The sequence below is a fragment of the Nelumbo lutea genome, chromosome 1 (genome assembly GCF_056320005.1).
Source record: "Nelumbo lutea isolate HS-2025 chromosome 1, American lotus-T2T, whole genome shotgun sequence".
Classification (NCBI taxonomy): domain Eukaryota; kingdom Viridiplantae; phylum Streptophyta; class Magnoliopsida; order Proteales; family Nelumbonaceae; genus Nelumbo; species Nelumbo lutea.
The window spans coordinates 126,052,012-126,063,891 of NC_142684.1; the positions used below are offsets into that span (position 1 = coordinate 126,052,012).

The window sequence follows — 11,880 nt, forward strand, 5'->3', positions numbered from 1 at the left end:
TTGGTGCTTTTTTTTTAAATCTGATTCAAAGGGATCAATTTAAGGTCTGACTACCCTTCGAATCATAGTCTGACCCGAAATACTCCTTATAGGAACATACTAGAAAGGCCACGATCAGATATGTATCGGCCACGTAATAACATTTTAAACCTTGGGGGATGAAGTAGTGGCGTCTAGCTTTCTAAAATAAACCCCACATGGACAGCCTATAAACATGTTTCGTGAAAAATCAAGAAAACCCAAATCAACTATCAATCAGTCAGTCGGTCAATCATCTTTGAATAGCTTATTCAGAGTGTTTGCAGCTTAACCAGCGGCACTGAATCTTCGATTCAGCCCTCCCAAACGCCAGGGGATTAGGTCTTTTCATAGAAAAAGAAAAAAAGACTGGCAACAAGATGACTAATTGACTATCACATGAAAAGGAAACTGAATATGATTTTGCTCCATAAACTTTAATCAGGCCTGCTCCGGCCGGACAAATTCAGACCAATAAATATCTGTTATTAAGGGTGTCCATGAGAAACCGAAAAACCGAACTGAATCAAAACAAATCAAATTGCAAAATGCAATTAAACAAATTGATAGATTCGGTTTTAATTTGGGATTTTTGAAAAATCAAGACCGATTCGATTTTTGGTTAACCTACAAAAAAACTAAAGGTTAATCAAACATATATATAAAATATGTTACAAACATATTTTATATATGTTTGTAACATGTCATTTTTTCTATGTATTATATATAAATGTATATTCATTATATATAAATATATACTTATATTATATTTACAATGATCTACTTATAAATATTTTATATATTTTTCAAATATTTATAATATAATATTATATATATATATATATATTATAAATATAAAAAACTAAAAAACCAAAAAATCGAATCGGTCAAAAACCGAAACCGATTGACCAGTTAACCGGTGGTACCAGTTCAGTTTGAGTTTGGAGAATTAGAAAAACCAATACCACCGGTTCAATTTACAAAAAAGTGCCATCATTCGGTTAACCGAACCGTGGACACCCCTATCTGTTACATTTGCCCACCAGTATGCCAACATCTGGAATTGTCGATCCTTGCAGTTGCTGTAATAGCAAAAAGGCCATTACAACCCCTGTACTAGTTTCAAGGTGACTAAACAAGACCCATATCCCGCCAAACAAAAAACAGAAAAGAATCTTCTTCCATAAAACCCCGTCTTATAGATATTGGGGAAAAGAAAGGGACGGGCTACACAGAAACATTAAAAAGAAATACAAGTACAAAGTCAAAAGCACAACAGCAATGTAACAATAGCCGAGGAACCGGGTTCTCAGCAACAGCATTGCTACAAAGTTAACAGAGCTTCCACTTCAGCAATCTGTTCTTCATTCTTAGGCGTAGGACTCCTATTGGCTTCATCAAATAGGTCATGCTTCCATTTCTCCATGCGGGAAGTATTATGTCGATACTGGTTTCTTTCACCATGCCTTCCACTAAATCTGTCTCTTCTCCTAAAACCAGAGCAACTGTTAAACTTCTCTCTTGGAGGAAGGCCAGACTTCTGTACCTCTCCCTTGTATGGTAGAGCCTTCCCTCCTGTGAATGGTTTCTGGTATCTGTATGCAACGTGGGAACGATAACCTATCCTTCCCTTATCATCTCCCCTCTGTTCAGGATTGCTAGGCTTAACAGGATTGGCTGGTGTTATGCCCCCTGATCTGGAATCCAATGGAATCTTCTTCTCCCGAAATGTAGGTCTTTTCTTTGCCTGTGGGGGTGCCTCTGGCTCTGGGTACAAGGACCCATTGTGGTGCCAAACACTCTTGTCTTCTCCTTTAGCTTGGATCTTCTTGTCTTTGTGCTGATTGTCATATTGTCCAGCCTTGTCTTCTTCCCTATAGCTGAATTGTTCCTTTGGATCTCTCCACCATCCACGTTCTGAAGAGAAGAGTTAGGATGACAAGATAAGGAACAAGAAAAACAAGGCAACATTCCTGGTTCTAATTACACTACAGCAACCAGAATTCTTCTAGTTGTGTAGGCAAGGAATAATGGAATTACAGTTAAAGCGTAAGGGATCAAATTATGGGAAGCTGGCTTCCAACACTATTTTTCCATGCCAACTGCACCCAAGTACCTGCATACCCACCAAAGTCAACCCTGATTAGGTCCAAATTTGGATGCATAAATTTAAGAGATACCCCCCCCAAAAAAAAACCTTGAATCTGTTCGCAGGTAGCCAAGTACTCCAAAAATACATACATACAGAAGATACTTGCCTTGGTTTTGGTGCAAGTTAAATTTGATAACATATTGTTAAATTATATCTTTACCTTTACTTGCAGACGTGCATAGCCCGTGCCCTCACAGTCACACTAGTACATGTATACATACATATAAAGGAAGCAAGTACATCCACCTTTTTCCTTTCTTTTTGCTTTTGACCAATAAATCTCTTCCTTTTATTACTAACTATATACATACAATAAAGTTAATATTTTAGTGTTTTCCTATAAGAAATAACCCTCAGTTCAATGCATTTGATGACCAAGCATAAACACAGTGCATATTCATACATAATTTTATAATTGAAGTTTTCACTGCTTCTCTCTTAAAAAAAATGTGGAAATCAATGAAATAACCACAAATTTTGAAGAAAAAGAAGGAAACATACCAGCAATTTGTCTGCAGCTGAAGCTTTGACCACCTTGCCCAGCACTACTACCATGCTCATTCTGCTGTATTAAAACATGGGCAGGCCTAAGATTGTTATACACATAGAGGCACTTGAAGGCACAGATCCTAACAAGAATCCCACTACATCAGGCCAGGAAAAAAACGGGTTTCTACTTTCTACACAGAATAACAACCAAGTATCCTACCTAACACAGGTATCTGTCAGTTATGCATCAAATTAAGTAAACTTTGGATACAAACAACCATGTTGAATTTAACCTAGCAATGTAAACCTTCTGTCATTTTAGAATTATGGATCTCTTGTATGCTATTTCATCAATGGTTTTAAAATGCACGTCTCTAAGGTGAAACTCCAGTACATGTCAATGTGGTACTTATCTGATTTACAGTAGATATAGCTTATTAGTATTGAAATGTTTGAGGAAAATATCAAACAAGGAAATTCTGCCAATCAATATTAATGGGATAAGGCTCCACTGAGTTGAGTTGAAAGAAAAACTTTTAGTATACATCCCTTTTCTGCTTACATTAAACCATCATGGACATTTCAAACTTCTTAATTTCAGGAGTGTTAAACTACATCATCTTTTTGCCTCATGAATTATCAATTTATAGAACAGATAATTCATATTATCACAAATGCAGCATCACCACATCAACATGCAGAAATCCAAACTAGAGATGCATTCAGGTTTTCCCATTATGAATTCTACCAATACAATCAATACTTGGGAGTTTGCTGAAGAGACATCGTATACCTACCTAATCAATAGGTTGGCACATATGATCTTTGCAAAGCTGTTGGATATTCTATATTAAATGCTTACAGCATCAAATATCCTGTGAGAAATTCATTTTCCAAAAAAAAAAGAGATGCATATTCCTCCAATAGAATACTACCATGTTTGTTTTTTAACTACTAATTTGGCACATATGTAGGAACGAAAAAGGAAATAGGATGTGTTGCAAGGATTTTACCCAAAAGAATTTTGGTAGTTAAGAGAGACTGAAACTTTCTCTTTCATATATGGTAACAGAAATATGCATTAATTCAATAAAGTTCAAGTTACCAATCAATAAAAAATGCAAATATGCACTAATTGCGGTAACCAGATATAAGTAATGTGTTGCATCATTGTAGGTGGCTAGCAAGTTTAAAGTATAAAGTGCTCCTTGTAAAAGTTGAACTGGTTGGCTACAAAAAGGGCATTTAAAAGAACTATGAATGAGGTATAGTTTACAATCTGTGGGGAGAAAACCTGAAAGTAAGACCAAGGATGAGGCAAAGGAACTTCAGTTGGATTGGATGAACAGTTGATGCCATCATGCAATCCATTTGTCTTCTTGTCAAATTCATTGTCAGCAGCCCCACCCTTCAACTTGGGTGCTAGTGGAGACATAAGTTGTATAGCATCTTCCAACCGCCTGCAACGCTTTTGATCCCAATCAGTATGGCTTCTGATGTCCAAATTACGATCACTTGATGTTCTCTCTGAAGCTAGTTCCTCATCTCTTCTTGGTCTCTTTGGACTAGAATCAAACAAAGTCCATACATATTACAGTAAGGAACTAGAAGGAGACATGCTTTAATGATAAAAAACATGCTTTAATGATAAAAAAATATCAGTTAAAAAGTTGTCAGTACCTTTGAGATTTCCCATACAAATTAGAAACACTCAGTGCTAAAGGAACTCTAGCTAAATATATGCTTTCCCTAAATGACAACATTGCAATTTGAACCCATTCTACTAAAATAAACAAAGCCTTATACCATCTTGGGTCGGCCACATGATTTCAAGTCCCTTCCCTTGATAATAAATTAAAATATATATGGAGAAAAGATAAAAGGAATACAAGATATACATGAGATCTGTCATCCAGACAAAAGTACAAAGAGAGAAGCCAGCAAATCGGAAAACGAGAAAGAAAGAGAAGCAGTAAAAGAATCCACACCCTACTACAATAAGCTCTATAACTCAACAATCAAAACTCAAACCAAACACTCCGCCTGTCAAACAAAAAAAATAACACCAACTACACATGATACAACCAATTCAGAAAATCAACCCACCAACACTATAACCAAACAAAAGACCCCCAAGCCCACCACCGTCACCCTCCAAAATACCAAACAATATCCTTGGATAGACCTAAGGTTTGTCTCTGCCCTTCTGCCCCTTCATTTGGATCCTTCAGTGAACCCTCTCTGCAACTTCCTAGACCCCCTTCCTCTATAAGTTACCAGTTCCACTATGTCCCACTTTAAGAGATTCCAATCTTCTCTAGAATTGGAAATCTGTTTATTAATAGACATTACTATCACCCAATGAACTCCTTTCTTTATCAGCCACCAAGAATTCTCTATCCCATTCTTCCAACTGTTCAAAGATTGATTGAGAAAACCACTCACCAAAAAAGAATAAGCCTACGAACCTTGTTACCTTTGCCAACCTATCAAACCACTCCCTCCACAGGAATCCGCTTTTCAAGTTCCATGGTTTCACCTAGCCTTGCACTCTCTCTCTGCAAGATTCAACTTCTGGCTGGAAATTTCTCTTCTACCTTTCCCAGCATGTCCTCCTCCCTACAGTTGATCTTATAAGGAAAAGTCCAGTATACCCTATTCGGCTATTCACAGAAGGAACAAAAGCATGTGACCCCAAATCTAAAAACACAATCCCCAGCTACCAACAAAAGATCTGCTCCTTACTAGAACCCCATCTCCTCCTTATAGCTTGTCTTGGTACTCCAACCATGTACATTTGGTCTCTCACCGTCTCTTCTAAGAACCTCGATTTGCATCAAGTCATCCTTATCAATGCAATAGGTAATCTTCTATACCCATGAACAAAACCAATTTAGGTCTAGTGTCCCTCTTTTAGTGACCTATTTGGACTGCTTCTGGCTTTCCATACACAAATTCCTAATTCCATTTTTACCACTCATCTATTTCAGTCTCATATCAGACTTCTCGCTAACTTATTTGCTGATACGTTATTTCCTATTGCTCTATACTTGTTATACACAATATTTTCCTGTCTTATAACTATCTTATATGTTTTACTTTCAATTAAACTACTATGCATCAAATTAGCATCACCCTAAGCAAAATCCTACACAAATTCCTAATTCCATTTTTACCACTCATCTATTTCAGTCTCATATCAGATTGAGTAGGATTTTGCTCCCTCAATAAGCAAATTGTATAAACAAAATCCTACTCAATCTCTTCCATACCATAGCTTACTACCAAGGTAGTGAAAATGGTCATTGTGAGGCATCTCTTAGACATCAATATTAATTAAAATTGGGAACAGGGAGGAGGGAGATCCTCAACCAGTGAATAAAATTGCAATCATTTAACTAAAATAAGCTAGTTACTTAAATACAACATGTACATGGCTAGAAAGAGCATTTGACTTACCAAAAAAAATGAAGTATCCTACATGTAACAGCACCTTTGTGCAGGTATCCAGGTATCATAGAAAATAAGCAGCCATAAGATAGCTATTTCATGTAGTTTTGCATTTAATCAAAGTAAAATTAATTAAAAGGCAAAATATATAGCTAAAGGAACAGAAAAGGAATTTTGTAAAACAGCACCTTTGTGTGGGTATCCGGGTATTGTAGAAAATAAGCAGTCATAGATAGATAGATAGATAGATAGATAGATAAATAGATATAGATAGATAGATAGATAGATAGATAGATGGATAGATAGATATAGATATAAACTCGATAACTTATTAAGCAGAACATGATAAAAATAAATAACTGATGTGAAATCCACTGCTTTCCTGAAGTAACGGTGCCTCCACTAATGTCGAAGATAATTCATACTTCGCTTTAGGAATTGTATCCTAAATGTCATCCAAACAAAAAGAGTACCATATTGAGAGCATACAGTGCATTATTGATGCCAAAATGTGATGACCCAGTAGATCCCACCAGAAAAGGTGGCCTCTTAGAACACAATTGGGTTAGGAATTACTAGTAAAAAGTAATTAGAACATCCTTTCTTTTTCTCCAAATAAATGATGTTATATTGTTATAAATGCCAAGTCTCAAACTATTTTCCTTCAACTTTTGTTTGTAATGCTACTTAGGGAGAAGCATAATCATCCCTCTGACTCCCACAAAATACTCCAACCAAGAAGCTAAGCATACAAAGCTACTTTCTCTCATGTTTGATCCACACAAAAAGAAAAGTTTCAGACAAAATGGAATCTGAAGCAACAAGAAAATAAAATAACTAAATAGGAGAATTAAAAATTAGGGTTAAAAGAACCTAAGAATGCTCTCTTCAAATAATTCATGAATTTTGGAAGCCAAAAAGTTAAAAAGATTAATTTATAGTTACTTAGAAAGAACCCAACCGAGATTCTCGAATCCTCTCTAGGTCCCCGGATGAAGTTCTTTTTGGAACCTGGGTAGAACCAGGGTCAGTTGTTTCCTCCTTGGTCGGGATGAGAGCATTGCTTAAGTTTTTATTGGAACCACTAACCACTGCCCAGGCCTACTCCACGGCTCTACCAAAGCCAAGGTTATAGCTCTTCTCACAGGACACCAGATGGTCATCTTGTTAAGAGATAGGGAATATCCTCGCTACTTGAATGAGAATCGGCTAATGCTATCTATTGTGATCGTCCATTGCCTTTGACTCTCTTTTCTGTTTGTGTTTGTGTATGTATGTGTGAGAGAGAGAGAGAGAAGTGGAAGTGTGGAACTGTGAAGCTATACCATTAGCGAATCCTTCCAGTTGATCCTTACTATTGCAGTATAAGGTTATAAGAAATAGTCCAAAACAACACAAGGGCATATAATCGATTTCATTCCAGTATTGACAGGAATACTAGAGGAGATGGATTAGAAGAGAAGAGAAGACTAAACCTAGATTCTTTGTCGGGCTTCAAATGGAGACGCTTGTTATCGTTTTCCCGACTCTCCCGTCGAGACATCTACTTGATCCCTTGTTAGCTTTAGCTATTTTTCTTCTTCATCAAAAAGTAGAAACCAACTATACAATATGGTAAATTTAATAAAATTGGCTTTCCCTTCTGCACAATATGGAAAACTTAACTCATCCCAACGTTTCAAAAATGTCTAAAACTAACCATATCACTAAGTATTTATTTCCCAAAACTCACCTTCCCTTTGCACCATTACCCTTTAATGGTGAGTTAGAGGAAAAATGGTCTTTTTATTGAACAATTTTCTTGTTTATTTTTGCATTTTTAGTATTATGTTATAATTTCCAATGTTTTCTATAATTTCTGCTTTTTTATATTTTTCTATTTTCTACAATCTATAAATTTTCCTGTATTTTTGTTATTTACTTACAATTTCTGTGTTTTTCTATAATTTTTTGTGTTTTTTCTACAATTTTTATTTTTTGATTTTGTTTTTCAATTTCTATAGTTTCTATAATTTGAAAATAATTTTTTTTTGTTTGCAATTTCTATAATTTTTTATATTTTTTTGTAATTTCTATTTTTTTATGCATTTTATATTTGAAAATATTTTGTTGAACTTTTTCCTTTCTTTATGTCTAAATATTAAAATGGTAATATATTAACACCCGTTAATTTATTTTGTATATATTTTATATTTTTCTATGAAGTTTAAAATGATAATATATTAACAACTGTTAGTCTATTTAACATCAAGTTAGTGACATGGTGAGTTTTAGACATTTTGAAAAGTTATGGTGAATTTAAGAGAAATGCTGAAAACTCATGGTGAGTTTTAGACATTTTGAAAAGTTATGGTGAATTTAAGAGAAATGCTGAAAACTCATGGTGAGTTTTAGACATTTTGAAAAGTTATGGTGAATTTAAGAGAAATGCTGAAAACTCATGGTGAGTTTTAGACAATTCCCCCCCCCCCCAAAAAAAAAAAACAATAAGCTCATGATGGCCAAGAGGACTTTTGAAAACAACTGAAGTTGATGAATTGAAAGACTCATTGCATTCTTTTGGGTAAAGTACAGTCACAGACCCCATATAATATGGGTCACACATAAATATTCCTAAAATTCCATTTGCAGCAAAAACCCTATGAAATTTCACTTTGCGATAAATACTTTTTTCATTAGAGTTTCATTAGTTATCTTTGAAAAACATTCTCATTCAATTGTTTGAATTTTTTAAATCTCTTATTTATTCGATTTATGATTCAATTGGTTTTCTAATACAATATTGGAATCCTCTCAGTTGCTCCATTAGATCCTTGTAGATTTTTGGTTGGTTCAATATTCAAATAAAAATGGTAAAGGTTTTTTTTTTCTAATAGAGATGAACTTATGGTTTCATTTAGTTTTTTTTTTAATTATTGGAGAAAGAAGGGGATAATTTTTATATTTTAAGATGAAGAGAGACATTTATGTTAGTGAAATAAATCAAGAATAAAAAAACTTTTTTCTATGCCATTGAAATAATTCTTGTTATTTTAATTGGTTTCATTTGAAGAAAATAGAGGTATTTTTTATCAACTAGGGTGTAAGAGGAATGGGCAAGAAAAATAAGTAAAGTTCAAGTGGGCATTTTGGTAATTCAATGCATTTTGTCATCTGACTTAACAGCTAAGGGTATTTATCACAAAGTGAAAGTTCAAGGGGGTCCTTTTCATTGACCCCATAGTACAAAGGGGGCTTTGCAATTGACCAAAAACAAATAAATTTCCAAATGTATAATAATTAACCCAACTTTTTCTGATAAATACTCACTTTCACTTTCAGTCATTAAAGGAGTTCAGAACCTCCTAAAAAATTATTCATTAAAAAATAAAGAAATAAGTTTTTCTGTTCAACATCTTTAGATGTTATCAACTTTTTAGTTTCAAACAGCCCTTCTAAGTACCAAATTGTTTTTCAAGATGCCACTTATTCGAGTAAATGTATTTACCCAGGAAAATGTTTCCTTGGAAACAATTATATGGGTAATTTTACTTATCCATGTTCTTTTGATCCCCAAATAAGTTATACAATGACTTAAACCTTCCTAATAGGAAAGTTATTTATCCACTTGAGAGATGGATATCACTTACCCAAGAAAATGATACATAGGAAAAATAACTTTAATAAGGCCCACAACTTACTGAAAAAAGAACATAGGAAAGTTGGTCAATGGGAACCGCTTTCCCACTAACCAACTTCCCCCTTCCTATTTTTGAAAAAACAAATATGGCCTAATATGTTCATGTACCTACCATAGTGGGAGATTGGGAGTTTATCGACAAGATATATTGAACCAAAAATGAGACCAGTCTTCTCCAGTTTAACTTAGTTGCTATGACTAGGGGTGGCCATGAGCCGAGCTTTTCACGAGCTATTCAAACTCGGCTCGTGAAAAGCTCGATTTAGCTTGGTTTTACATAAAAAAAATATAAATATAAAAGTATTATACATATAGAAAATAATATATAAATATATAAATAAAAAATAAAAATGGTATATATATAATATTCTTATCTTTTATATATAATAATAATAACTAGCTTTTATAATTCTTAATATTCTATATGTCAAATAAAAAAATATTTTTATATGTATAATTTTTTTATTTTTATAGAACATTTGGCCCGTTGTTGAGCTCCAGCTTACGAGCTTTTGACTCAAGCCAAACTCAAGCTCAAGTCTCTAGCTCAAATTGAGTTCGAGCCTGATACTTTATTGGCGAGCTGAGCTCGAATAGTTGGATATTCAACTCAGCTTGGCTTGAATCCACCACTATCTATGACAACAAGAATTTTAACATTGTATTGTAGCATTTGACTTTTTTGAGTAACAAACTAGGGTAGCCCTTCAAAGGCATGACTAGATCCCAATTCTCTGCTATAATAAGACTTTACTAGTAGCCTAACTGGCACCTCAAACTTTAAACCAATTAATGGTGGCTTAGTTGATAAGTTATTTGGTTGGTTTTAGTATAAGCTAGCCCCACTGTCACCATGCCAGAATGAGGGGTATGGGGCTATGGGTATGGCAGACAAGCCACCCCATTGTGTAGCCCACATGGACTAAAAGAAAAAAAAAATGTCAAGGCCAGACTCTAGGAGGGATGCCCATCCATGGGCTGTAACCAGGCCTAGATGGTTAGGCCTAGGACGAATTCACATCTGCTGCAGCCAGTGTAACAATTTACACTCCCTTGTAACCCCCTAATGAAACACAAGCATGCTAGTGGTAGAAATTGAAAAGTAGTTAATGTGATTTTTTGAATTTATTTCCATTACTAATTTGTTTGTGTTTCATAGATTTGCATTCATATGAAGGGATAAGAACTACATATTTTATCAACGAACGAAATTTATCTAAGAAGCAGAAACTTATAAATTATGATTCAAAAAGGATTTGAATAATGTCAACTTTACCTCTAATGTAGCCTTCGAGATGTTGGTTCAATACTATAGTGAAGAGACTGAATCAAGCGCTAACGTTGACTTCGCAGATTAGTGCTATCCAGTGGAAAGATGAGACAAATTCAAATGGTTATGGACAATAGAAAAGCGAGAGGGAGAGAGAGAAAGAGAGAGAGAGATTGATATTGATGTCGGTGCCCTTGGATGTCGTCTGGTGGTAAGAGATCGACATCGACTATGAGATAGAGATCGCGCGAGAGAGAAAGAGTGAAAGAGAGCGGGAAGAGAATGTGAGAGAGGGAGAGAGAGCGAGATTACCTATTGATGCCGATATCCTTGGATGTTGTCCGGTTGTGAGATGTGAGAGAGAATGAGAAAAGTAAAAAAAAAAAAAGAGGTAAAAAAACCCTAATTTGTACCACGACTTTTAGCGGCAATCGATGTATTCTGGTGGCAATTTTAAACGACTACCACTATAGAATATTATTTTTAGCCACTTTATAAACTGCCGCTATTTCTCAATTTTGCTATAGTGCTTTAGAGGGTAGCAAGTGCTTAAGGCATTTGGCGAAAACCTTAAAATGATTAGACTTTCTTAAAATTAAGGCATTGGCGAAAACCCTTGGAATGCAATTGTTGATGGGGACTATAAGTCTTTGATGCTTTTTTTTTATCTTATAAAAGCTAGCAATTGAAAAAGTAATTTTCAGTTATTCGCTCCTAAACTCAAAATTTGTTTTGTTTTGAGTTTATTGAAAAGAGAAGGAAACCAGGCTGCCCATACTACTGCGAATCGTGGCTTGATCAGTTCAATCCTGTTTGATGATC

At 34.8% G+C, this 11,880-nt stretch overlaps 1 protein-coding gene across 10 annotated transcripts; it reads right to left on the reverse strand.

The window, feature by feature from the left end:
- Positions 1-1,197: 1,197 nt before the first annotated feature.
- LOC148877387 (uncharacterized) lies at positions 1,198-11,628 on the reverse strand. Of its 10 annotated transcripts, XR_016113247.1 has the most exons (6): positions 11,371-11,505; positions 11,065-11,148; positions 3,954-4,224; positions 2,672-2,799; positions 2,059-2,134; positions 1,198-1,935 (listed from the first exon to the last, which is right to left on the reverse strand). XR_016113247.1 is itself a non-coding variant. In XM_088986161.1 (5 exons), the coding sequence occupies exons 3-5, from the start codon at positions 4,092-4,094 to the stop codon at positions 1,343-1,345; spliced, it is 795 nt and encodes a 264-aa protein (XP_088842287.1). In that variant the 5' UTR covers positions 4,095-4,224; positions 11,065-11,148; positions 11,371-11,628; the 3' UTR covers positions 1,198-1,342. The 10 variants fall into 10 exon arrangements, 6 of the variants coding, with proteins under 6 accessions (XP_088842287.1, XP_088842297.1, XP_088842269.1 ...); XR_016113248.1 differs by lacking the exon at positions 11,371-11,505 and having other exon boundaries at positions 2,672-2,732; positions 11,065-11,355; XR_016113246.1 differs by lacking the exon at positions 11,371-11,505 and having other exon boundaries at positions 2,672-2,735; positions 11,065-11,352.
- Between the last annotated feature and the right edge of the window lie 252 nt (positions 11,629-11,880).